Source organism: Syngnathoides biaculeatus, chromosome 15 (assembly GCF_019802595.1).
Source record: "Syngnathoides biaculeatus isolate LvHL_M chromosome 15, ASM1980259v1, whole genome shotgun sequence".
Classification (NCBI taxonomy): domain Eukaryota; kingdom Metazoa; phylum Chordata; class Actinopteri; order Syngnathiformes; family Syngnathidae; genus Syngnathoides; species Syngnathoides biaculeatus.
The window spans coordinates 21,455,032-21,482,802 of record NC_084654.1 but is presented as its reverse complement, the minus strand read 5'-3'; the positions used below and the strand labels follow the sequence as shown (position 1 = coordinate 21,482,802).

The 27,771-nt window shown below is 46.4% G+C and overlaps 1 protein-coding gene across 1 annotated transcript; it reads left to right on the top strand.

Annotated features, from left to right (window-relative positions):
- The first annotated feature begins 204 nt into the window (after positions 1-204).
- Positions 205-27,423, top strand: zfyve26 (zinc finger, FYVE domain containing 26). The gene is made up of 42 exons (XM_061844888.1): positions 205-340; positions 1,531-1,819; positions 1,897-1,972; positions 2,861-2,947; positions 3,026-3,157; positions 4,452-4,785; positions 4,862-4,986; positions 6,407-6,571; positions 6,668-6,756; positions 6,911-7,059; positions 7,133-7,333; positions 8,748-9,275; positions 9,436-9,588; positions 9,761-9,888; positions 9,954-10,212; positions 10,292-10,555; positions 11,703-11,825; positions 11,900-12,076; positions 12,311-12,550; positions 12,615-12,720; positions 13,502-14,325; positions 14,986-15,188; positions 15,261-15,365; positions 15,443-15,565; positions 15,873-16,290; positions 16,536-16,628; positions 16,699-16,868; positions 17,048-17,184; positions 18,005-18,033; positions 18,178-18,317; positions 19,509-19,729; positions 19,953-20,100; positions 21,136-21,339; positions 21,474-21,668; positions 21,875-22,072; positions 22,561-22,641; positions 22,719-22,849; positions 23,040-23,178; positions 24,466-24,525; positions 25,033-25,215; positions 25,292-25,342; positions 26,329-27,423. Exons 2-42 carry the CDS (start codon positions 1,614-1,616, stop codon positions 26,560-26,562), a joined length of 7,629 nt encoding a protein of 2,542 aa, XP_061700872.1. The 5' UTR covers positions 205-340; positions 1,531-1,613; the 3' UTR covers positions 26,563-27,423.
- Positions 27,424-27,771: the final 348 nt, after the last annotated feature.

Genomic DNA, 27,771 nt, shown 5'->3' with positions numbered 1-27,771 from the left:
TTTAAATTTAGTAACCTACAGTAACCAATTAAAAACACGATCCTGTTTTTGCGAAACAAATTAAAATAATACAACTCAAGTGATCTGGTGATTACAATACACTAAAATTAACGTGTTTGTTTAAATAGCTTCGAAACTATTGCATTGTGGGTACATTCGTGGACGACTTTCCGTATTTTCGACAGCAATTAAAGGCAGCACCGTGGGTCTCCTCTGACCAACCACCGGGCTGCAACGCAGTCAGATGATTGGCTCACGTGACCAGCCATTTCCAGGCGACGAAGTGGTCCAGCTCCACAGGAACGCAAAATTCTTTGGTTAAAGCTACACAAAAACATGAGTAAGTTATCTTATTAATGTTTTCCGCATTCTAAGTGCGCTGTCAATGTTCCGCTTGAGTCAGCGCCGACTTTCACCGGTCGCCGGTGCTGATGCTAATGCTAATGCTAACTTGACGTATGGGCATCTGTCAGGGAAGGACAGCTGCTGAATCTCAAACACATTCGGATTTTAATGGCGGATTCGGTGACTAAAGTTATTTTAGTGGTTAGTTTTAGTTTTTACTTTAGGTCGAAGTGTTGTGATCGTTTGCAAGCACAACTTAAGTTACAAACAAATAAAAAGCAACAATGTGAACGAGCAAGCAAGTCAACTGGAATCTATTAAAATCTGATTTAAAAAAAAAAACAACTCAATTATAAGTGTAATCCGTGTTGTTTAGATCAGGTGAAAAATAATTTTTCCCCGAAAAAAAATTCTTGATGGATTCCCATTTTAAAAACTTGAGAACTACATTCTTTCTCATTGATGTTTAACATGAATATAGGATCTTGTATCTTAAAGTATGACTATCCCCCCAAAAAAAAGAATCAAGACTGGAATTTTGTGTATTTTTTCCTTCTCAACAGAGTACAAAGTTTTAGCTTGAAAAACAACATTTTGTGGCAATAAGTGACTACACCCATAAAATACCTTTATAAAAAAATTACATACTAAAAACGTACTTTTTTATTTGTACCCATTTTTTCCATTTTAAAACTACATTATTTCACATCGATGTTTAACATGAGGATTGGATGTATTAAAGTATGACTATCAAAAAAAAAAAATTAAAGACTGGAATTTTGTGTATTATTTTCCCTTCTCAATGGAGTGCAAAGTTTTAGCTTGGGAAAAAAAACATTTTATGGCAATAAAATGACTAAACCCATAAAATACCTTTTTGAAAAAAATAACATACTAAAAAACTGTGACTTGATTAGAAACATGTTTTCGTATCGTTAACAAAAATGAATCAGTCAACTAAATTTAGAATAATAAAAAAAAAGAAATGAATACTTTTTTAAAACTAAAACCTTTGTTGTATTTTAATATTTTTCATTGTGGTGTTATTTAGGGAGAATTATTAATTTTTCAGATGTTCTTTGTTTGAGTAGGTCTGGGGCCCACTGTTGTAAAGAATTCCAAGAAATCCATCTTTTATCCACTGAAATAATTTTATAATAAGTGAGTTTGTCATGTCTGTTGCAGGTCAACAAGGCTCCAGTATTCCGCTCGGCCCGAAGGAAAGCTGACCTCTCGTCTCTCGGCCCCTCCCCCTTGCGCGATCCAAAATGGAGCCCGCGGCCGCTCACCCCTTCGGCCGCGAGGCCGAGGTGTCTCTGCGGGACCTCTTCGACTACTTCAAGCGCTGCCTGAGGTGCGGCGAGTGGGAGCTTGCCGCCGCCTGCGTGCCGCAGCTGGTCTCGTCCGCCGACGGCGTCTCGGAGAAAGTGCGGGAGATCATCAAGGCGGCCGTGCGCCGTCCTTATCGTTTAAAGTCAGTCGAAGCCGTGTGCCGTAATATTATTTTTGTAGTCTTTGCGAGTAACGCAACAAAATGTCGTCTTGGTCTAGATGGGAATCCGTTGGCAGTCCTCACAAGCTGGCTTGGTTTTGGCTCCAGGTTTTGGAACGACGGACTGAAGAGCGGGTAACCGTCCGGACGACTCGCGCAAATCTCACCGAGGGTGTCCTAATTTCATGGCACTAAAAGCAGAATTTATTCTAGATAGAATTTCTACTTTTCAGACATAAAAATATACATATTTGAGTGGAATGTTTCTTCAGAGAAAAAAAAAACATTTACAGTTTTCCAAGATTTTAAAAAACAAAAGCATTTATGAGGAAAAAATGTCCTAATATGTAAATGAAAGTAATTTTTGAGGGAAAAATGTTTTCATAGGAACAGTTTTTTTTTTTTCCATAATTGATTTTTTTTTTCTGGATACATGCTTGTTATTCCAATATACCTTTTTTGTGTTTCTTCTCTTAAAAAAAAAAGAAGTGTTTTTTACAAGATGAAAATTTTTATTTTTTTAGATGAAAAGTAATAAAAAAAAAATAGGAGTGCTAATTATGTTCCAATACTGTACTTGTATGTTTCTTGGATCAAACTTTTATTCCATCCGTCCATTTTATTTGTCGCTTATCCTCACGAGGGTTGCGGGGAGTGCTGGAGCCTCCAGCTGTCAATGGGCAGGAGGCGGGGTACACCCTGAACTGGTCGCTAGCCAATCGCAGCGCACATGGAGACAAACAACAGTCGCACTCTTAATCACACCTACGGGCAATTTAGAGTGTCCAATTAATTTCGCATGTTTTTGGGGTGTGGGAGTAAACCGGACTGGCCGGAGAAAAGCCACGCAGGCACGGGGAGAATGTGCAAACTCCACACAGGCGGGGCCCGGATGGAACCTTTTTGGATGGCCACTCCAAAATAATTCAATTTGTTATCCTGAAGCCACTTTTGCAACCAGTTTGAGCGAATGCGTCGGGTCGTTGTCCATTTTTCTGACTTTTCTTCAATCCGTCATGGCAGGTCTCTCCCAGCGTCAGAAGCCAGTTAGAGTTTCTACTCCTGCTGGAGCATCTCCGGTCCGAGGGTATCGAGGAGGTCCTTCTCCAGGTCACGCTCGCACTTTGAATGCCTTCCTGTTGTCTTCGGATGTGTTGGCGTTTTCATCCCCCGACTACGTTTCAGCAGCAGGCGCACGAGGCCTTCACGCAAAGCACAAAAGCTGCGAGTTCAGCGCACGCCGCCGTGGAGCGCTGTCTGCGGACGTTGCTAGAGAAGAAGAAGCCCCGACTCGCGCAGTCGCTTGCACATTTCTTGCAGGTAAGAACAAAAATCTTTTCTCCAAAAAAATCCATGAATGGAATAAAACTTGTCGTGGCATGGTGGGTCAGCTGGTAAAGCGTTGTACTCACAGTTCTGAGGACCTGGGTTCGATCCCGGCCCCCCAGTCTGGAGTATGCATGTTCTCCCAGTGCCTGCGTGGGTTTTCTCGGGGCACTCCGGTTTCCTCCCACATTCCCAAAACATGCAGCATTAATTGGACTCTCTAAATTGCCCCTCGGTGTGATCGTGAGTGCGTCTGTTTGTCACGATGTGCCCTGTGATTGGCTGGCGACCAGTTCAGGGTCTATCCCGCCTCCTACCCATTGACAGCTGGGATGGGCTCCAGCGCTCCCCGCGACCCTTGTGAGGATAAGCGGCAAAGAAAATGGATTGCTGAATGCATGGATGGAATAAAACTTTTATCCACGAAGCATACAAGGAACATAATTAGCACTCATATTTTTTTAAGAAATACAAATTTTCATCTTGTAAAAAATACATATTAAAAAAACACAACAAACAAAACACAAAAAGTACATTGGAATTCTACAAGTATGTATCCAGAAAAAATCAATTATGGAAAAAAAAAACATTTTTCCCCTCAAAATTTACTTGAATTTACGTATTGGGACTTCTTTTCCCCTCATATTGGGAACAGTTTTTTTCCTTAAAAAAATGCTTTTAATCTTGGAATAAATTTTTTTTTTCCCCCTTGGAGAGACAGTTTTCTCAAATATATAAATTTTTATCTCTGAAAAGTATAAATTCTATCTAAAAGAATTTCTGCTTTTAGTAACATAAAATTAGGACCCCCCATTATGTTATTATAATATTATATATTTTTTTCTTAATGACAACTTGTTTCCTGGAAAAATTTTTTTTTTTGCTTGTGTTCTCAAAAAAATGTTCTCTTGGGGTAAAAAAAAAAAACTTTGAGGAAAAATGACTTTTTAATCTTCAAACTACTTTACCTTTTGTTCTCTGAAACATTTATTAAAAAGTTAGAAAATTCCTGTAAAGTTAATTTATGCGAATGTGACATACCATAGTGTTTTTAACAACCCTGTCAAAATAAAATGATAAATAAAAAAACAAAAATACAAAATTGTCATGGCAGAGGCAGATTTTAGCCACACCCTAAAATGCAGGAAAACAAATGTTCTTTTAAAAGATATGGAACTTTTTACCTTTTAAAAAAATCAACACATTTTTTACAATAAAAATAATGATATGTATGTAATATAACATTCCTCCATTTGGCCTTTTTTTTGTTCATGTTCTTCCTGCACAGACCAGCATGGAGGACGAGTCCCTTCAGCAGGTCTTCGTCCTCCACCTGCTGAGCAAATTGGAGGAACCCGAGCCGAGTCCCGAGCGGCGAGACGAATGGGTGGAGGAGATCTACTCGGTGCTGGCCGTGACGCCGTGGCATCCCGGCGGGGGCGGCGGCCAGTTGGAGGCCCTGTGCGAAGCGCTGTGGGCGTCCAGAGGCGGACCCCTTAAAGAAGAGAGGGTCCTGGGCACGCTGATCCGGCCGGGGTCCGACGCACTCGTGTCGGCGTATTGCTCGGCCGCGCTCAGGCTGCAGCGGGATCGTCTGCTGAGGAGCTCGCCCGACACGCGAGGTGCCGCCAAGCCAGAATTTTGTATTTTTTTTTTTTTTTTGGACCTACTAACAGCGTGTTGTGTTGTCATCTCTAGCGCATCTGCCCGAGGCCGAGAAGCTGGCCCTCAGTCTGTGTTGCCACGACGATCGTCCCCCCGCATGGAAGATCATCTACTTTGAGTGCCTCAGCAGCGGGAAGCACTTTCTGGAGCAGGTTTTGGTAGGTTGACCCCCAGGGGATGGACGACATGTCCCGAACAAACGATGACGGTGGACCTTGGCTGTAGTTAAATGCCCAAAAATGTACAATTTCATCGCACAGTGGACCTGAGTGTATTCGGCATTCGGAAATTTACAGTTCTGTTATTTTGCTGAAAATCTCTGCTAGTATTTGTTTGTTTGTTTGTTTTTTTTTTGTACTCAGGCCAAAGCAATGAAAGGATTGTTTTGGCCTCATTTGGTGGAATCTCGGTGTTGTGGTTTTAGTTGCTGAACGTTTTTTCCTCCGCGTTTTAAATAATTGTTTTGCTGGCAGCCCTTGAATGCACCCGCATGCCCCATCAAAACTCTGATGATTCTTATAGCCTATTAAATGTAATTTGCTGATAGTTTGCCTGTTAACCAACATTTATTACTGTAATGCCTCGGTTCTCGACCACAATCTGTCCGGAAAACGGTTCGAGAAGTGATTTGTTCGAAAACCGCATCGATGTTTCCCATTTGAATGAATGAAAAAGAAATAATGCGTTCCAATCCTAAAAAAATGTGGCTTTTTAAAGCATTTATTTCTAGCTTTTCCTCATAATTAACTGCTTAGTAGAAATACATGTATAGTTTAAATATTTTATATCATAAAATAATTAAAGAAATATATTTATTTTTCGCTTAAAATGTATGCTTTAGTAGTAGAGTACACTAGGCTGGGAGTGCATTGCCACATCTGTCGAGACTTGGCCCACATTCTTATAAACTTTTTTTTTTTTTTTTAATTAACAAAAGTGCAGAATAACTAAACAGGGAACTTGCCTTCTTTGGAGTCATGATTGGGGGTTAATACGGTAGTCCTCGATAAGAAGAAAAACAACAGCCACTACCGAGACACGAGCGTTATATCGAATAACAAAAGTGCGCTGGTTGCGCCGCGCTCGTTATGTCATTTCCGGGTTTTCTTCGGGGGCGTTCGAATTGACAATAACAAAACGTGGGTGGGTCAGCCGCTTGCGCCGCGCATTGAGTTATTTCCGGGTTTTTTTCGGCGGCGTGGGAATTCACAACAAAGCGCGTCGTGGGTCGGCTCGTCTGGCCACGCGCAATATGTTACTTCCGGGTTTTATCGGGGGCGTTCGAGTATCGTACTTTCTTAGTATGTGACGTCACTTGACTAAGAAAGCGTAAATGCGATTGGCCGGGTGTTCGGTTCTGACCTGAAGTTACCCTGCATGGTGCCACAGACGGTGAATTTGAGAGCGCGAATTGTAGCAACTATTGAAAATGTGATCACTTTATGATTCAAATTCTAATCCTGTTTTCTGTGACATTTCAAGTTCAAATCCTGGTGCCACATATTTACTTCCATATTAATTTCCTGTGCCATCTGCATGTTAGGATTCACCTATTCTACAAAAGATTTGTTGTTGTAGGTGACGGCGTTGGACCTGATCAAACACGAGGACTTTTCTCGTCTGAGGGACATGTTGGACTGTGAGTTCCAGCCTCTGTGCCGCCTGGTGCTGCTGCTGGGCTGGACGCATTGCAGCAGTCTGAGCTCGGCTCAAACGCTGCTCGACATCCTCCATCACCAGCAGGTGGGAAACGGATGCGGTTTGAGAAATGATTCTTGCAAACTTAAATTGTGTAAAATGAATTAATCTCTTTTTAAAATGTATGGATGTATTTTTAAGGGGTCAGCCTGCGACTCAGTCCTGCAGGATTTTGCCGATCTTTTGTCCTCCCAGCTTGCAATACTGGTGTGGTGTAAAAACAACAACCCGTAAGTATTTATTACTTTTGTTGGCTTTTTAAAAAAATGGCATTTCATTTTGCTCTGTTGGATTTTGTAATACTCGGTCTTTAATGAGTTTTATTTTCCCTCTGGCGATTCTGAGTTTTGAGCTTCCAGTGTTGCGATTTGTGTGTGGGTGCAGAAGTGTTCCCACGGAGGCGCTGCTGGGTCAGCTGCACAGTCTGGACAATCACTCGGCGCTCTACATCCTGCACTCCTTGACTCCGCTAGCTCACTTCGACGAGCGGCGCATTCTCGACCTGCTGCAGCAAACGCCAAATCCGGCAGGAAGTCAGTCCGCCGCTCGTTTGAACACCCTGCACTTTTTCTCCTCGTTGCCCCGTTTTCACTTTTTGTCCCCCAGGCGACGCCGAGGCCATCTTGAGTCCCGCGGCGGAGAGGAGCGTCGTTCTGTTCCGTGGTTTCTGCGCCATGAAGTACGCCGTCTACGCTCTGTGCGTCAACGCGCACAAGAATTCAGGATGCGCCCGGTGTCAAGCCAAGAGGCAAAAAGCGGCCTGGGAGGGGACGGACCCGAGCCTCGCCACAGCGTCTTCTTCTGAAGGTTTGCACCGGGGGTTGCGTGCAACTGCTTGGGAACTTTGCTGGTTTTATCAGGGTATTGTTTACGTTGCTTTGCTAGTTGGTTGGGTGGTTGGTTTAGTGAGGTAATTGGTTGGTTGGTGGGTTGGGTTGTTGCTTGGTTCGGAATTTGCTTGGTTGTTTACCTGTTTTGTTCGTTAGGTATTTCCCTATTAGGTTGGTTGGTGCAGTAGTTGGTTAGTGGGTTAGATAGTTTGGTTCCCATAATTCCCGGCCTACAGAGCGCACCTGGTTATAAGCCTCACCTAGTACATTTGTAAAGGAAATACCATTTGGTACATACATACGCCGCATCTGTGTAAAAGCCGCAAGTGCCCACATTGAAACCCACATTGAGATATTTACAAAGACAGTACACAGAGAGTTTAATGCTAGTACAGCCGGGCTAACGCTAGTGCTAGCGCCACGGTAACGCTAGTGCCGCGCTAACAGGGCCTGTTAATAAAAAAAAAAAAAAAAAAAAAAAAAAGCCATACGGGTAAAAATCACTGAGACACGGCAGTAACACGCTAGCGCAGCACTAACAAGGGCCAGACCAGTAAAAGTCACTTCCTCGGCGTATATATTCCACCGGTCTCAGTCTTAACTTTTCCCCTCGAGTGCCTCCGTTTACAAAAAATGCACAAATTAGCCGCAACACCGCATAAACCGCAGGGTTGAAAGCATGTGAAAAAAATGACAGTAGTTATGTATTTGTTTGGTCAGTGAGATTCTTTGTTAGTGGTGTAGGTAATTGTTTAGTTAGTGGTCGTTTGGTTGGTTGATTTATTTGATGTTTAAGATAGTTGGTTGAATAGTGGGTTAGGTTGTTGTTTGGTGATTTTTCTATTTGTTTGGCTGGTAGTTTGTTTGTTTGATTAGTGCGTTAGCTAATTCTTTGGATAGTGGGATAAGAAGTTTGGTTTGTTAGGTATGTTCTTGACGCTTAGGTAGTTAGTTTTTAATTGGTTTGTTAGGTTGCTTATTTGTTAGTTGGTTGCTGACTTGTAAGTAAGTTAATTATTTTTTGAATTATTTACTGTGAGTTGTTGACATTTGGTTAGTTAATTGGCTAATCTGTTTTTTTTTTTTTTTTTTTTTTACCGGGCCTGTTAGCTCAGTGCTAGCGTTAGCATTAGCGCGGCGGTGCTCGCGTTAAACTCTCTGTGTACCCTCTTTGTAAATATCTCGTGTCTCAATGTCGGTTTCAATGTGGGCACTTGCGGCTTTTACACGGCTGCGGCGTATGTACGTACCAAATAATATTTCCTTTACAAATGTCCTGGGTGAGGCTTATAACCAGGTGCGCTCTGTCGGGCGGGGATTATGGTATATAAATGCCACGTTTCCTCCTAGTGAGTGTTCATAATTTTCATGTGTCCTCGTTCTCCTTTCAGATTGCCAGTCGTTGTTTCAGCACTACCTGTCCGAGTGCCAACTGTACTTGGAGGCCGTGCCCGCCGCGTTCCGCCTGGAGCTGCTGGAGAACATCTTCTCGCTGCTCTTCCTCTCCAGCGCTGACTTTGCTCCACAAAGCCCCAAAGATGCGACCGCAACGAACGCAGCGTCCTGTTCAGCGGAGGCGATCCAGACTCAGACTGAGGAGGACCTTTCGAATGCCCGCCCCTCATACCTAGATCTTTTCCACCTAGTCCAGGACTGTAAGGGCTTCCTGGCGGACGTGGTGGCCATGGAGGGTTTCCTGAAGCTGCTTAAAGAGGCCCTGGAGGGCATGTGCTCGGTGGGTCAGCAGGAGGGCCAAGAGACGGGCCGAGCGCTCGCCGGAGAGGCGGAGACGGCGGACACCATAGGCTGCTCCGTGGCTGCCGGGACCTTCGGCGCCCGCCTGCAGAGGTTGTCGAAACGCACCGCCGAGGCGCAGTGGAGGCTGCAGATCATAACCAGCAATCAGGCCAGCGGAAGGGGTGAGATGTGACACTTTCGATCAAATCATTTATTTTAAAATTTGGTGTTCCGATATGAGTTTGAAATTACGTGAAACTGCTCTGGGACCAGAATTTGTGATCACTATTAGGGTGTGAGGGGCGACTGTAATGGCTTGATTAATTAAAGATTAATTTGCAGGTTCTGAAGGTTTTCTGGGGCCCTCAGGTGGCGGCGGGGTCGGCCTTTCATCTTCGGCATCCCGTAAAAGCTCCAGTTGGACGAGGAGCAAGAAAAGTGGGAGGGACGCTGCCGTCGAGAAGCAAGATCTGGAACTAAGCGCCAGTGCTTCAGGTGCTGTTTTTGTTTTTCACCAGATCCAATAGGGTGACCATGTTTTGGGTACTAGAGAAGGCAATTGGCCACTCACCACCAAGCAGTGTAATGACTGACATGTAAACTGCCCCCCCCCCCCCCACCTAAAGGTTTTCTCCGGTCTTGTTGCAAATGGATTTGTTTTTTTTAGAGGAGGGAGGAGATTTTGCAGATGTGGCGTCCGGTTCCCACGGCTGGCTGATCCCCGCCATGTTGTCTCCTCCCGAGTCTCTGCTCATTTCCTGCATTCAGCACGGAAACTTCATGGAGGCCCATCAGGTTATTACGTCAAGCGCTATTTATGACATTATTTTCTTTTTAACCACTAAATAAATGGCCCACAGGTGTCTCTGGTGTTCGACATGGAGGCGTCGGCCTCTTGCGGCGAGCTGGCCTTCATGGAGTGCTTCGAGGAAGTCCTGGTGGAGCTGGGCCGGGTAGAGCAGAAGATGGAAAGCCAGTCCCTGTCGTCGTCCTCGTCCTCCTCCGAGGGCTTGGCCTCGGGTCCGGGTCCGGGCTCCTCGGCGGCCGGGGTGGCGCGCAGCCGGCTGGGCAGCAGCGGCCGCTCCACCCTCCAGGCCATCGGAAGCGCAGCGGCGGCAGGTGAGGCGTTTAGTCGTACCTAATGCGGCGTAATTTAATAGTATTTACTTTTATGTTTGTTTTTGGCTCTCCGTGGCAGGCGTGGCGTTCTACTCCATCTCAGACATAGCCAATCGGCTCCTCAGCACGCCGGCCCGCCCGCTCCCGTCCCTGCAGGAGGGCTACTGGACCAGCCGCTGTCCGTCGGAGCTCTCCGGCTTGGCGGCCGGGCTGCTGGAGGAGCTCAGCCCGCCCGCCATGGCCGCCTTCGACCTGGCGTGCTGCCACTGCCAGCTTTGGAAGACGTCCCGGCAGCTGCTGGACACGGCCGAGCGTCGCCTCAGTAGCAGTCTGGAGGCTCGAGGTACGCAAAGAATAAATCTGCAAAATCAACACGACATCTGGTCGCCATTTCTATCATGAGTACCCCTCCAAAAATGTCTCAAGAACATGTCTCAAATGACCTTGAAAGTCTGCCATATTGGTTTGAAGGTTCGGTTTAAAAAAAAAAATAAAAATAAATCCGCGTTCAATGCCAGTTTATCTTCAGAACATAAAATTTGGTTGTTATTTCTGTCATATGCAGATCCACAAAATGTCCCAAGAAGTGCTGGCCACAAACACACAGGGACCATTGTGGTTTTCCTTTGAGGGATCAATTTTGGTTTGTAGTCCCATGTGCCGCGTTATAATAAATCCATCCGTGCATTTTCTTAGCCACCTATCCTCACAAGGGTCGCGGGGAGTGCTAGAGCCTACCCCAGTTGTCGATATACACGAATAAAATATTTAAATAAATGAAAAAATTTTTTTTTTAAATAAACTCTCTTAAGATCAAAAACACATTAAAGACAAGCAAAAAAAATCGAATGAAAACAAAAACTACTGCATACTACAACAATATTTTCAATTTGTCATTATTTGAAGCTAAAACACAAAAACATGAAACTAATCAAGACAGGGAAGCATAGGCATGAAAAATATGCTCAATAAAAATATAGTTTAATCTATAATTTAATATAGTAAATTAGGTTATCAATCCATCCATTTTCTTTGCCGCTTATCCTCACAAGCGTCACGGATGTGCTGGAGCCTATCCCAGCTATCAACGGCCAGGAGGCGGGGTACACTCTGAATTGGTCGCCAGCCAACCGTAGGGCACATCGAGACAAACAGCCGCATTGACAATCACACCTAGGGGCAATTTAGGGTGTCCACTTAATGTCACATGTTTTTGGGATGTGGGAGGAATCCGGAGTGCCCGGAGAAAACCCACGCAGGCATGGGCAGAACATGCAAACTCCACACGGGTGGATCCGGGATTGAACCCTTGACCTTAGAAATGTGAGGCCAACGCTTTACCAGCTGATCCACCATGCCGCCTGTTATAATACATAAAATGAACTAAAAAAAAAAAAAAACAGCCCCAAAAGCCAGTTTCACTTAACATCATTAAGTTTGGCGGCGAAGTTGGTTGACCCGACATCATCGTGATCGTCTGCTTTTCCCAGGTGTCCGAGTTGACCCCAAACTTCCCCGTCCCGAGAACATCTGCGGATTCCCTCTGGTTTTGCAGCAGATCAGCAAGATTCTGAATCATCCCTTGACCTGTAAAAGCGCCGTCAAGTTGTCGGGTGAGTCAAAGGCGTCTTGAGGCTACTTCCTGTCCGAAACGGCTGCTGATAGTGGCCGTCGCATGTGTTTCTAGAGGCTTCCACGGGGGAGGAGCAGGTGTTGGCGAGGCCGTTTGGCTGCTGCATCCAAGAAGTGCTGTTGTGCTGCCACCCGACGCTGAGTGAGGAGTGCATCTCCGCCCGACTTGCACTGATGCAACGCTTAGAGAGCACCCTGCACGTCCTCAGCTCTGCCACCAGCTCTGTAGCGGGTCGGTACCGTAAACATGCTTACTCTTAATTAAAAATCCCATTCGGGTCATCTCATACTGTTAGTTTTCTAAAGACAGTTTTAACAAATATCATGAAAAGTGATTTTTATTTTATTTTTTTTGGGTGCCTTCCCATTGTCAAAATTTCTCGAGTCCCATAACCTGGTTTAATTTTATTCAGTGCGGTACCACAGAATTTAGCAATAAATACAATGCAGCTCTGTTTCTTTGTAGAGGGCGTGGCGGCGTCCTCAAGCTCCCTCGCGGCGCTGTTGTCGGAGCAGGCCGGCCTGAAGGCGCCCGAGGCGGACGCCCACCCGGCGCGCTCCGGCATGAAGCAGCTGCTCCGCTCCCTGGACCAGCTGTGCCCTTTCGAGCCCGACGGAGACCTGGCCCGGCCCGACTTTGTGCGCACGTTTCTGCACTACGTCGACACGCTGGCCGCCGTGCTGGTGCGCGGCCTCGGGTCGGAAGGTTTGCGGCCGATCGGAGACGAGCCAGGGAGGAGCTTTTGTCGCTTACAAATCGTTTCTCTCAGACCAGGCTAGTGAGGTGAAGCTGGGGAATCCGTTGCCGGTGTTGCTTCAGGCTCCATCGCAGCTTCTCTCCTACATGCTATTTGAACGGCAGGTGTCTCCTGACAGGTATGCTCGCTGTCAGCAAGCTTGTTGATGCCTCACACTTCTGAGGTCCCGGGTTCGATCCCGGCCTCGCCTGTGCGGAGTTCTCCCCGTGCCGCCGTAGGTTTTCTCCGAGCGCTCCGGTTTCCTCCCGCATCCCAAAAACACGCAACATTAATCGGACACTCTAAATTGCCCCTAGGTGTGATTGTGATTGCGGCTGTTTGTCTCAATGTGCCCTGCGATTGGCTGGCGACCAGTTCGGGGCGTACCCCGCCTCCTGCCCGTTGACAGCTGGGATCGGCTCCAGCACTCCCCCCGCGACCCTCGTGAGGATAAGCGGCAAAGAAAATGGATATTCAAATATAATCTAATTTATTCTGTTAAATCATAGATTTAATTATATTTTTTATTATGCATATTTTTCGTGCCCTTCTTGATTTGCTTCACCTAATGACAAATATTCTGTTTTATCATTGTTTTGTTTTGTTTTTTTGCTTCAGAAGGTTTATTTAAAAAATATTTTGCATTTATTGAAATAATACTTGTATGTGTATATTTTTAAAATATCTTTCAATTAATTTTTAATGATTTTTTTTTTTTTTTTTACTCAGAATTGCTGGTACTTTAAAAAGAAACGTTACTATATTTTGTTTTTCAGATCCTATTTATATACTTGTAATTACTTATTTATGTATGTTGTGTGGTTTACTTTTATGTATTACTTTTATAGACTTAAACTATCGTATCAGCTTCCATTGTTGTTGTGAAACAGCAGGCAGATAATTGAGATGCGTTCGTCTAGGCTGCTGTCGCTCTTGCGGGAGGCAGGGCTGGGCCTCAGCGTCCAGGAGGTGATCATCCAGCGTTGCTGCACGTTCTTGCTTGTGGGGACGCCGTTTCCAGAGCAGGGCCAGGACCAGGATCAAGATTCTGTTCAGGGAGGGAAAGTCGAGAATGCGTTCAGCGTCTCCGCTTTGACGCGGTCGCTCCAACGGCACGCCGGGGAACACGCGTCCACACTCGCCATCGCCGAGCTTCCGTCGGACTCAACCTCCGGTTCCATTTCTTCGGAGGAGACCACCAGCTCCACCTCTTCCGCCAACCTCTCCACCTCGCCGCCCACCTCGGCCCCGTCGTTTCTGCTCACGCCGTCGGCCTTGGCGTTCCTCAAGTCCAGATCGCCGGTGACGGCAGCTCTTGCGTGTCTGAGTGTCTGCAAAGGCGAGGGCGCCCGCGCTCAGCCCTCGGGGTGGTCGGGGTACTTCCGCAGCGGCCGCAAGGAGGCGCCCCTAGACGGCGAGCAGATTTCCCGAGAGGCTGACACCCTCCTTCGGGCATTTCCCGTGCTCCGGGCGTACCTGAGCGCCATGGCTGAACCCGTGCTGGGTCCCTCCTCCTCTCCGGACGAGGATCTCGGCGCATGGGTGTGTGGAAAACCCCTAGTCGGGCTTATGTTGGCTGGGCCTCTGGAAGACTCTGCACGGGGAGTCGCCGCTGAAGCCTTTCAGCAGGCGCTGGCCTCGAAGGACGTGGACCGAGCTCTCCGGCTGCTGGAGCTTTACGGGCCTGACAGCAGCCAGCAGGGAGAGCTGAGGGACGGCCTGCTTGCCTGGGCTGCCTTGGAGGGTGAGGACACAAACACACCTCCTGCTGTTACATTGCCGATATCAGAACATTTTTTGCTGGCAAGCATGGTACCAAAAGCACTAGAAAGTTGTTGAAATTTATTTATTAGCAATTCTTCAAAAAAGAGGCCTTGGGTAGTTTACTGTCAAACTAAACATAAAATAAAGAGAATTCCATGTTTTGTGTTTAACCAAAACACATTATTTTGCCTGATGAAAGTCGGCTATTGTAATGCTAACACACGTTGGAGTAGCGGGTAGCACCTTTTGGACTGTAGATTAGGTCACTGGTGGTGTGGCGGTACAGACGCCTGCCCTTGGCGTCGGGCACCGTGGGATCGATTCCCGCTCAGTGATGGTGTCGATACCTGCCCTGCGACTGACTGGCGACCATTTCAGGGTGTAGTCCGCCTTTCGCCCGAAGCTAGCTGGGATAGGCTCCAGCTTTCCCGTAACCCGAATGAGGATAAGCGCCTCGGACAATGACATGACATGACATGACATTACAACTGCACATTGTCGTCACAACCTGAAACAAATATCGCAACACATCATCTAACTTATTTTATAAGTTTTTGATCACGCAAGTCACAAAGGTGACGTCACGCTATAGACGTCACCACTTCAGCTAAATTTTTTTCATTTTTGTTCGTCCTTGTAGGCGGCGAGGAAGGCGTCGGCCACCTGTTTCGGGTGCAGGACGCCAATCTGCGCGCCCGCGTGGCCCTACGGGCCATGGAGCGCTGGCCTCTCTCGGCCTCCACAGACCTTCTGGAATTCTGCCTGGACGATGCCAACGACATGGAAGCCTCGCTTAGAGCCGACCTATCGCGGAAGAAGAAAGAGCTGGACATCTACGGCCGAGTAAGGGAGCACAAACTGGCCATCAGACGGAAATTGTATACATAAACAATTTTTTTTCCCCTCTGGTGACAGATGTTAGCCTTACAGCCGCCGTTGCCATGGGTTACTTGGCAGGAGCTGAGGGCAGAGTCAAAGGTCAACTCTGAGTACATGCTAGCCCAGATGCTGGAGGCCAAGGTATGTGCCCCTCACCTTCGATCAACTTAAACAAAACAAAACATTTGCTGAAGAATTACATTTTTTTTTTTTTGCAGGAGTTTTTACTGTGCGCCGACTGGGCTGAGTTTTATCCCGTGAGCGAGCAGTCGAGAGTGCAGCTGCAGACGGAGCATCTGCTGCACCTGCTGGAGAAGGAACAGACCGACGAAGCCTTCCAGGTACTGGTTTTTGTGGTCGGAGGGGACAGGTGAAGAGAAATGAATGAGGGAACAAAAAAAGAGTAAAAAGACAACAGTGGCAAACCACAACAGATTTTAACAAAGAGTAGAGAGAACCAACAGCAATAGTGAAGGAAAAGAAAAACATTAGTGAATATGTGGGTTCAGGGGGGACTGATGGAGGGGAAAAATAATTAATAACAATAGCAAAAGGCAAATAAACGCCACCACAATACCTCCTTGGACTTGGCTTGAGAAGGGAAAAAAAAAAAAAAGTTGTGATGATGTTCTCTTGTATCCCGGTTAGCTTCTTGAGGGTCTGGGTTGCAGCATGGACGTGTGCGAGCGCGCTCTGGACCGCCGGCCGGGCTTGTCCGCCTGCCACTTCCTGGCCGACTATGTGACGCAGCACTTCCAGAGGCAGGTGTCCCCGGCGCGCCGGCGCCACATCCACACGCTCAACCTGGGCTCCAAGGTGCTGCTGGCTCTGCCGCCGGCCGCCCGCCAGGACTACTTCCCCCTGCTGTCAGAGCCGCTTCTCATGCTGGAGCAGATGCTCATGAACCTGAAGGTGGACTGGGCCGACGGGACCGTGCGCACTCTGAGGGGCCTGCTGGTCGGCGAGGAGGCGGGCTTCGGGGCGGACGACGTCGACGGGCTCCTGGCCGAGTACGCCCGCAAGGCCTTGGACTTCACGTGCGCGCCCCGAGAGAGGTCAAGATCTGGTCAGTGATGGTTCCGACGGAATTTATAGAAACTGGAAGGCAGCCATTTTGGCTCAATTGCAGTCTGACTTTGCACCATGAAGTAGTGCAGTTAAGTCACGAGAACTCCAAAAATGTCTGTGTCCAATTAGACGTGGAAATTATGAGATTCATGGCTGTGTCGTGTTCTTTACATTAAAAAATAATAATTATGATAAATCAGCCTTCAAAGCTTATTTTACGACATTATCTTGTTGTTTTTCCAGACTCTGTCATGAGCCTGCAGGAGGCCTTGATGCAGTGTCCCGCTCAGGAGAGCTCCACCGTATCCTCGGGTCATCTCGAATCTCCGGCGCCCTCCTCCGCGAGTGAGTCTGCGCATTCCGTTCGGCTTTGCCCACGTGACACGCCCCGTGATCGGCGTCTCCCCGACAGGCGGCACGCCCTCGACGAACAGCGGCGACCGAGGCTCGGCCGGGAGGAAGCGGTCCTCTCCCGCCAAGTTCCAGCCGCCGGAACATCCCCCGGACCGCAAAGATTGGGTGCCCGACACCCAGCAGCACGTTTGCATGGTGTGTCGACGCGAGAGGTTTACCATGGTGAGTGATGGGCAAAGCGAGTCTTTTTTGCACTGCCAATCATCCACTTCAGGGTTGAAAACCCAATATTTAGATTAGATTTTTAATCTCACGGACCCCCTGGGGTGCACGCATAATCTCTCCTCACAATAAGATGTGAATAATAGTGGCAATAATAAACAATATGTCTCCGTCCTCAGTTCAACCGGAGGCACCACTGTCGTCGTTGCGGCCGGCTGGTGTGTCAAGCTTGCTCGGAACGCAAGATGTTGGTGGAGGGTCGTGCCGGTGAGGATGTCAGAGTGTGCGACCAGTGTTACGCCTATTTCCATCCAGAGTGAGTATATGATGCTCAGAGAAAACATCCCCCCCCCCCCCCCCCTGAAAAGTCTTTTTTTTTTTTCTGGCAGCACGATGTTTTAGCTGGTAAAGCGTTGGCCTCGCAATTCTGAGGACCCGGGTTCGATCCCGGCCCCGCCTGTGTTGAGTTTGCATGTTTTCCCCATGCCTGCGTGGGTTTTCTCTGGGTGGGCACGCCGGTTTCCTCCCACATCCCCAAAACACGCAACATTAATTGGACACTCTAAATTGACCCTAGGTGTGATTGGGAAATGCGACTGTTGTCTGTCTCGATGTGCCCTGCAATTGGCTGGCAACCATTTCTGGGTGCGGGGTACACCCAGAAATGGTTGCCAGCGTCCAATTCAGAGTGTACCCCGCCTCCTGCCCGTTGACAGCTGGGATCGGCTCCAGCACTCCCTGCGACCCTCGTGAGGATAAGTGGCAAAAGAAAATGGATGGATGGATGGATGGATGGAAGGAAATCTTTTTTTTTCCTTGAACTAAAATGTGACAAGATACCAAGAATTTTGGAAATCACATGATTGGTTCCACAGAAATGGAATTTTTGGTGTTGGAAAAATCCGCAGGTATAAGAGGGTGTGCACACTTGTGCAACCACATTCAGTTTTAGCCACTTTCATGATGGCAAAAAAATGGGAAATTTTGTATTTTCGGTGTAATTTTGAATAGTCTAAAGAGTTACATGTTACAATAAAACTGAGGATGTGACTACATTAATTTCATACAAAAAAATCAAACTTTCCAATATGTAACTATAAATTTATATTTAGATTTTTTTTTTTTTTCCCCTGCAGTTCTGATGAGGAGCTGGAACCTTGCGAAGGTAAATAAAGACGCTACCTTTGCTTCCTTTTTTTTTTTTAGCGCCCAAAACTGATCGGGTTGTTCTTCAGTTGCACGGAATGTGCAAAATGTAGCTTTCAGCGCACCGCCGAGTTATGACCTGAAGTGTTCTCCTTCCATGCAGCGACCGAGAGCCTCGCCATGACGGAGGAGGACGCCCTGGACGGGATGTTGCACCTGCCCGAGATTCCCCCCAGGCAGATCAGGCTCTCCGCCGATCCCGTGGAAAACCAGCGGTTGCGGAACGAGTTCTGCTACGAGCAGGTTGGCATCAAATCACAGTGCTAGACCTTAGACTTAAAATCATCATCCGCGCTATAACGCCGTCGCTGTGCCTTGGTCCGATGACATGAACGCAGATCCGGACTTTCCCGATCTGGCACCCAACGTGACATTCTCGCACCCTCCGTCGGCGAATCGCATATGCTTACATAAGAAATCAAATAGTATGTTTGCATAAATAAAAACAACAAATTGATCAAGCATAAAGAATCCAACCTTTACTGAGGATCATGTCCTGGAGGACTAAGACACAAGTGTCAAACTCGAGGCCCGGGGACCAGTTCTGGCCCGCCGCATGATTTTATGTGGCCCGCGGAGGCAAATCATGTGTATCAACTTCCATGATTTTTTTTTTCTTCAAATCTGTACCAAAATTTCAAATTGTCATTTCATAAATGATCACGTTGAGCTATTACAGGCATTTTTGTGTTACCAAACAACAATAGTTGGAAAAACCCATCACCCTTGATTTCATAGTTCATAAATTTAATGTGTAAATATGACGAGGTGGTTCAAGATTTTTATCGTATCACAGCCATAACAGCCCTTTGAGGGGAAACCACAAGTACAATCTGGCCCGTGACAAAAAATGAGTTAGACACCCCTGGACAAAGAATATAAACTGCCGTAAAAATAAATAAATAAATAAATGTTTAAAAAAAAAAAAAAAATATATATATATATATTATATATATATATATATATATATATATATATATATATATATATATATATATATATATATATATATATATATATATATATATAAAATTTATCAGCAAATGCATTAGAATTTTTTATTGACACCATGACAGTCAGTTAAAAATGACATTATCCCATTCGGCTAATGTAATGCTAAAGCTATTATGTTTTCTACTGTGCTCGTATATTTTAAAATGCATTTTTCCTGATATGAATATTAGATGAAATACAACTTGTCCTTAGTGTACTGTAAAATATTGATTAATGAATGCAAATAAGCAGTAATTTTCATTTTAAATTGACATGGGAATGCTAAGGTATAGAGTAAAAATAATATAAGCAAACACTATATTTCAAGGTCAAAACCGTGCATAAAAATCTGAGATCCCGTGATATATTTTTTTTATTAATAATTTTTTGACACACACACAAGTCAGTATGGCGCAAAGGTCTCTAACGTTATTTACCAAGGCCCCCAGTGCCCACCTGTGCGTGGCCATCTTGTCCCTCCACGGCGACCAAACGGCGTGCGGCCACCAGCTGATCGGCCACTGCCGCTCGCTCTCCCGCAAGCTGACCAACCCGGAGGTGGACCCCGGCCTGCTGACGGACATCATGCGCCGGCTGCTCTTCAGCGCCAAGCTCATGTTCGTCAAGGTGGGACGCAACCAGGACCTCGCCCTGTGCGACAGGTGATGCCTTCAAACGCCGTCGGATCCTCTTTAGACCTCGAACCGCTTTTAACCAAAACTAAGTGTGAATGCCGGAGGTAGGAAAAGTGCTCACATTCTGTACTTAATTACAGATACTTGTGTAAAAAAAAAAAAAAATAGAACTGATTGAACTCCTTACTGAAGGAAACCCCAAAAGTCCAAATATGGTCAAAGCCTATTTTCCCCCCCCCAAATTCCGCAGCTACATCAGCAAAGTGGACGTGCTGAAGATCCTGGTGGCGGCCAACTACAAACACATCCCCTCCCTGGACGACATCCTCGAGACGTTGGCCGTCACGCGGCTCCGAAACCAGCTCTTGGAAGCGGAGTATTACCAGCTGGCGGTGGAGGTGCGACTTGCACCACAATGCATGTCTTTGAAATACGACCAAGATCATATATCACCGCGAGGCATGTACAGGAAAACCTCGGTTCTCGAACGTCCCCGTTTTTGAACAAATCGGTTTTTGAACGAAAATTTTCAGATATATATTTTATTTTATTTTTTTGCTTCTGTTTTTGAACGAAAATTAGTACTCGAACGCCCCCGACAAAACCCGTAAATATTACATACATATTGCGTGCGGCCAGTCCAGCCTACCCATGACGCGCTTTGTTGTGAATTCCCACGCCGCCGAAAAAAAAACGGAAATAACAATGCGCGCGGCGCGAGCAGTTGAGCCACCCACGACGCGTTTTGCTATTGTCAGTTCGAACGCACCCCAAAAAAAACCCCGGAAATAACATAATGCGCGCGGCGCAAGCATCTGACCCACCCACGACGTGTTTTATTATTGTCAATTCGAAGCCCCCCCCCCGAAAAATAAAAAACGGAAATGACATAACGCGCGCGGCGCAATCAGCGCAATTTTGTTATTCTGTATAACGCAGCCTCTGTACACAGACGTGTCCCGGTGGTGAGGACTACCGTATTAACCCCCGATCATGGCTCCAAAGAAGGGAAATTGTTTGCTTAAAGTTATTCTGCAATTTTGTTAACAAGTTTACAAGGCTGGGGGCTGAGTCGCTACAGATACGGCAATGCGCTCTCAGTCTAGCGTACTCCACTACTAAAGCATACATTTTAAGCAAAAAATAAATATTTCTTAAATTATTTTATTATATAAAGTATTTAAACTATACTTGTATTTCTACTATGCAATTTATCAGGTAAAGCTAAAAAAATGGCTTTAAAAAGCCCAATTCTTTAGGCTTGGGACGCATTATTTCTTTTTCCATTCATTGCAATGGGAAACATCGATTCGGTTTTCGAACAAATCACTTCTCGAACCGTTTTTCTGGAACGGATTGTGTTCGAGAAACCGAGGCATCGCTGTACTGTATAAGTCGAAGTATTGCATTCCTATTGTGGGATGTTGCGGAAGGTGTCCACCAAAAGCGGCCTGGACCCCGGCGCCGTGTGGCAAGCGTGGGCCATGGCCTCGTTGAAGGCTGGCAGCCTGACGGCGGCGCGGAAGAAGTTCGCGCGCTGCCTGAAGGCCCCCGTGGACCGCAACCAGATGAGCATGGGCCCCACGCTCCTGCAGGAGATTGTCAAGCACCTGGAGACCACCGTCCGACCCGCCACGGTACTTGTATCCATTCGTGTATTTTGGGACTCACAACCAGCTGTATAAAGTCTGCCATACGACTGATCTAATTGGCTCTTAGGTTTTAATTTCGCATCGACGTCCATTGTGACTGGAGTCGTGTTTCCTTGCAGTTGTCGAGCGAGGACGTCTTGGCGTCGCTGCAGGACCTGGAGGAGGCCCTCAGCGAGAGGTCGGAGTACCCGAGGGGCGTCCTCCACGAGGAGTGCCTGTACTACCTGAACGCCTACGGAACTCACCTGGCGCTGGTCAGCTTCCACATGCGCCACGACGCCGTGGCGCAGGCGCTCTCGTACGTCCTCACCAAGGTCGGCCTCCATTTTGTTGCAACACTCCCACGAAATCTTAAAACCTGAAAATCCGTGACCGTGGCTTCAACCCAAATTTGAAACTACAGCCTTTGCTTGAAACCCTAACCCAACCTTGAAACCTTAATTTTATGCCCCGTTTGTACATTTTTGAGTCGGACTCATCGTGTTCACTCATTTCCTGGCTCCACCCAACCCAACCCTAGGACGCCCCGGAGGAGGTGTTCTTGGAGGGCGTACTGCAGCCTGCCCTGGAGCGAGGGCGTCTGGGGATGTTCCAGGACGTCCTGGAGAAGCTGGATCCGGGCCTGGAGGTGTGCAGCCGCTACCTGATCGCCTCCTGCCAGTGGCTGCAGCGGCGCGGCTACTTCCACACTCTCTACCAGATCCAGCAATTCATGATGGTGCCCCCCCTCCTTCATTTTCCTGTTTCTATTTACAGTGGTACCTCGGTTTTTTAACGTCTCGGTTTTCGAATGAAAATTGAGTTGTTTTTTTTTTTTTTTGGCTTCGATTTTCGAATGAAAATCGGTACAGTACTACTAAAGCATACATTTTAAACAAAAAATAAATATATTTCTTAAATTATTTATTATATAAAGTATTTAAACTATACATGTATTTATACTATTGAGTTTATGATCAGGAAAAGCTAAAAAAAAAAAGACTTTAAAAAGCCAAAACATTTTTAGGCTTGGAACGCATTATTTCTTTTTCCATTCATTGTAATGGGAAACATCGATTTGGTTTTTGAACAAATCACTTCTTGAACCGCCTTCTGGTAAGGATTGTGGTCTAGAACTGAGGCACCACTGTGTAGCGTGTCGGGCCTGATTTAGGAACCGATTGCTCTCATGTTGGCAAACGGAAAATGTCATTTTTCCACCGGCAGGATCACGTACGCGCGGCCATGACCTGCATCCGCTTCTTCACCCACGGAGCCACTTCGTACCAGCAGCTGGGCGACCAGCAGGTACAAACGCACCCGGAAGCAAATGCGAAGAAAAGGTCAAGCAAGTTTGAAGAGTTGCATGTTTTGGGGGGGGTCAGCGCTGGTTGGTCCGAGCCAAAGAGCACCTGAGGACGTACCTGCAGGAGCAACAGTGTCGCGGGGGTGTGAGGAGGAAGTCGTCCCAAGGGGGCTCCTTCAGGAAGATGATGTCGTCGAGCGACGTCTCCAGGTGGGTTTGAACGCAAACCCAAAAACCGCAACAAATGGTTTCAAAATTAAAGGTGCTCATCAGTGGTGCATGTGTGAAATAATCTTAAAAATTTTTAATAACAGTGGTGCCTTTAGTGAGTGAGTAGTACGGGGCCACGCTGGATTACTTTCCTATTCGAAAGGAATTTGACGCCATCTTTTGTGACCAGACACATGAACACCATCGAGCTGCAGCTTGAGGTGACCCGCTTCCTGCACCGCCGCGAGCCGCCGCCTGCCGCCGGGTCTGGACCGCCGCCTCCCACCTTGTTCGGAGGGAGCCCCATGAAGGCGGAAGTGGCCTGCAAGGTGAGCGGAGGGGGGAGGGGAATTACAAAAATCACTTTTTGGATTTGAACTGATTTTCCCTGATCCCAAACAAGCACTTCGCTCTTAAAGGCACAGACACATCTTACACTACATGCCTGTACCGTAATTTCCGGCCTATAAGCTTTCAACCTTGCGGTTTATGCGGCGATGCGGCTAATTTGTGCATTTTTTTTTTCTAACGGCCGCAAGGGGGCGCTCGAGCGTGAAAGGTAAGAGTGAGACCGGTAGAATATATGTGCCGAGGAAGTGACTTTTACCGGTCCGGCCCTGTTAGCATTGCGCTAGCGTGTTACTGCCGTGTGTCTGTGATTTTTCCCGGTATGTTTTCTTTTTTTTTAACCGGTGTGACAGTCTGAGCGCTCCCGGTGCTGAAGTCTCCTTGTGATGAATGCGCATGCGCGTATATTTTGTAAACTTCCGGCCAGTCTGAAACATCCCCTTCCACGCTTCAACATGTGCCATTCGACAAGTTGTCGCCGAGCGTTCACGTTCGCTATGGACGTCTCAGAAAGACGAACACGGTGAACTTACAGTATACGTGTATACTTTTGTTTTAAAGTTAGGGTTACGGTTATATGGAGATAATGTATGTTAGATCCCTCTATGTAGAAGAAGGGGAACTATGAGACCGGGGGATTTCCAATTAAATGTCTGCTACGTATGCAGAGTTTCCCTGTTAGTAACGCATGCACGTTCATCACAAGGAGACTTTTCAGCACGGAGGAAGCTCTCAGACCGTCACACCGGCCCTGTTAACGCAGCACTAACTTTAGCGAGACAGCGTTAGCGCGGCGCTGGGGTTAGCGCGGCGATAGGGTGAGCATTAGCGTGGCACTAGCATTGGAGTTAGCGTGGCGTGAGTTTTGCGCCGCGCTTGCGTTGGCTTTAGCATTAGCGCGGCGGCGCTAGCGCTAAACTCTCTGTGCACCGTCTTTCTTTGTCAATAGCTCTCGTTTCAATGTGGGCACTTGCGGCTTTTACACAGCCGCGGCCTATGTATGTACCAAGTGGTATTTCCTTTCCAAATGTACTGAGTGAGGCTTATCTGTAGGCCGGGAATTACGGTAGTTCATTTTCTGGAGGGAAACCTGACTAACCTTGGCGTCCTGGTGCCTTGAACTGAGGATCGGCGCTTCATTTAGTCAGATCACAGCCTCGTCACCGGTGGCGTCAGTCGCTGGCGAAGTTTGATTGCTTTCGCAATGTTTACACCTCGAGGGCAGTCTGTGCAATATGTGAGTAACCGTCGATGGTGCGTTTTTGCAGGTGATGCTCGGGGGTAAAAACATCGAAGAAGGCTTCGGCATCGCGTACCGAGTCATACAGGTGAGCTGCCGTTTTGTTGTCATTTTAGCTACACGCGTTGTCGCCGACTTATTAGCTGTCAAAAAATGGGAGTTCAGATAATTTGGTAGCTTCAGTGTGTCTTTAATTCTGTATTTAAAAAAAAAAAACAAAAAAAACCCTTTTTTTTTTGGGTTATATTTTTGTATAAAAGTAACATTGCACCGTATGGTATAAAACTGCAGTAGAAAAGAATGTTTGAAAAGTGGAGACCACCACATTCCACTTCCTGTTTCTGACTTTGGCATTGTGGAAGAAGTACACTACTATATTATCTTCTAGCGCTAGTTGCTAACTAGATACGTAGCAACATTTTTGTGAACTGAGGACTTGAATTTTGGTCTCCCGTGACACGTTCCTCTTCCCTCGAGCGGTGGCGTATCCGAAGCTGGTTTATGAAATAAAAGCTGGGCTTGCAAAACAAAGCGAAAACAAAAAAATTCACAATCTCGTAAATTGGGGCAACTCGTACGCGTTTTTCTTGAGCAGGACTTCCAGCTGGAGGCGCAGGCCGTGTACGTGCGCGCCGGGCAGCGTCTGGTCCGCCACAGGAAGTTCGGCGCGGCGCGCCAGCTGCTCAAGTGCGTCAGCGAGTCGGGCACGGCCACCAAGAGCGACGGCGACGCGTTGGTCCTCAGCTGCGTGGAGGCGGCGGACAAAGGGGCGGCCGACGTAAGACACGGATTCGCCTGATGTTGGGGAAAGGTGACGTGTTGACGCTTTTGTGCGCTTGCTGTTTTTGTGTCAGGCCAAAGAAGTGGAAAGTCTCATTCTGGAGACCAAGAGCACAGAGGTCAAGGTAAGGCTTTGGTCATGTGGACACGAATAATGTCAAAATGAAGCTAATAGACCCCCACCCTCGAATATGTCTACAATTCATACAATCATAGTTTAACCAAATTGCTCTTATAACCTTCCCTGTAAAATACAGTGATGCCTCGGTTCTTGACCACAATCCGTTCCAGAAAACGGTTCGAGAAGTGATTTGTTCAAAAACCGAATCAATGTTTCCCATTACAGTGAATGGGGAAAAATAAATAATGTGTTCCAAGCCTAAAAAAATGTGGCTTTTTAAACCATTTTTTTAAAGCTTTTCCTAATAATAAACTGCATAGTAGAAATACATGTATAGTTTAAATACTTTATAATAAAATAATTAAAGAAATATATTTATTTTTTGCTTAAAATGTATGGTTTAGTAGTAGAGTAGTTATTCGGGGGGCGTTGGAATACACAATAACAAAACGCGTCGTGGGTGGGTCAGCTGCTTGCGCCGCGCGCATTGTATTATTTCCGTGTTTTTTCGGGAGCGTGGGAATTCACAACAAAGCGCGTCGTGGGTCAGCTGGTTCTGGCCGCACGTAATATGTTGTTTCCGGGTTTTGTCAGGGGCGTTCGAGTACCGATTTTTGTTCGAAAAGAGAAGCAGAAAAAATCTTTTTTAGTTCGAAAACGGGGACGTACGAGAACCGAGGCTTTACTGTCATAGTTTACCAATGATTAAATTTTTTTTAAAATGCACATGAAGTGGCGGTGAAGACTTTCCACAACAACCCAGATTAAACCTAGTTCCTGCCTAAAAGACAAAGCTTGTGTAGTCACGATGTATGACTTTGAGACCAAATCCTACATAAATAGGGCTCTGCTGCCATTTTGTAGAGCAGAGAAAAGCGAATAGGTGAGTTTTTGGCTCACTTTGGCTTACTCGCCGTGCGCTCGACTGACTGCCGCAACATTTTCTACGAGGGGGAGGAAAAAAAATTAAAATGAACTCGTCTTCCTCAGATCAAAGCATACCTGCTTTGCAACAAGCTGCGTCCGGCCTACCTGCTGGCCGTCAAAATGGAGGCGAGCAGGGCCGGCCCGCTGGTGCAGAAGGTCCTGCGGGCGGCCGAGGGGGCCCAGGACTCGGTGATGCAGAACATCTGCCGCCAGTGGCTGCAGGAGCACCACCACCACCACCAAGGCAACGGCAAGCCGCGAGCGGGACCGGGACGACCCACCAGCCAGGCCAGGTAGTTGGAAAATGTCCAGCAGGGACACGTGATTAAAACCATTATTTACAACGACAAATAATCATTTTAAACCCGGCGACGTGGCCGCTGTTACATTACGACGCTGCCTTCGAATCACTCCTGTGACACGGAATCGATCTCTACCTCAACCAAAAAGGGAAAAAAAAAAAATTAAAAATGACATTTCAAATTGCCTTAAAGAACTCTCGTTGGGTACGCGTGGACACAAGTATTGGGACACCTACAGGAAGTGCAGCAAGAAGACATTTTCCGTGACGTCTGCGTTTTTGCTCCAAAAAGTCACCTGGTATAGCAACCCCGGAAAGTTTATATTAAAAAAAAATATATTAATCAGCCCATGACACCAATTTCAATGATCAATATGAAATTGAGTAGACCTAGTCAGGATAAGCGGTACAGAAAATACGATGCTATGAAAGGGGTTGCTCGTGCGGGTTTATGTAATTCATAAATCGATCAATAGGTGTGTCCCATTACTTTTGTCCGTATCCCGATGTAGAGTTTGAAAAATGTTTCTGGGAATTTTTCATATTTTCAAGACGTCGAAGGGATTCACGTGGAAACGACGCCGTGGCTCAGCTCCACTTATCAATAATGACAAAATCATGTCTGATTTGTCCCCCGTTGATTTTTACGTGTCTCATGTTGTGATCATATCGCTGACATTAATTTTTAATATACTTTTTTTTTTTTTTTTTTTTTTTTTACTTCAACAACTGACTATACAATATTGCTGCCTTTTACTAGCATACTTTTGAAATGCATCCCTGAGACAAACTTGCACTCTCACATGCTCACTGCCGCACTTTACGCTCTGTTATTAAAAATCATAATCCTCTGTGAATATGCCTTGTATTGGTGCTGGTAAAATGATTCCCTTTTTTTTTTTTTGTTTTATGATTTGCTTGATAATTAAGAGGAATAATAAAAACATTGTCGCACAGATTTGTCTTTGAACGCCACGGTGAACATCAGCTTTACAGATGCCATTTCTGCAGTGTTGTGGTACATTATTGATAAAAAAAATAATAATATTCACAGTAAAGGTCAGTGTAGCTACCTAGCGGGTTGATTTAAGGGAAGCATTTAAGTTTATGCGTCAGCATTAATTTATGGCTGTTTTGTTATTAAAAATGTAGTCAATTTGGGTCATAATGGTGGGAAATGTTTTGAAATGATTCATCATGATCTG

What these genes read in the sequence shown, in the direction of transcription:
- zfyve26 (XM_061844888.1), top strand. Translation starts at nt 1,614, where the DNA reads ATGGAGCCCGCGGCCGCTCACCCCTTCGGCCGCGAGGCCGAGGTGTCT. An exon ending in ACGAGTTCTGCTACGAGCAG is followed by an intron (nt 18,318 to 19,508) that starts GTTGGCATCAAA and finishes TTATTTACCAAG; the next exon opens with GCCCCCAGTGCCCACCTGTG. An exon ending in TCGCGTACCGAGTCATACAG is followed by an intron (nt 24,526 to 25,032) that starts GTGAGCTGCCGT and finishes TTTCTTGAGCAG; the next exon opens with GACTTCCAGCTGGAGGCGCA.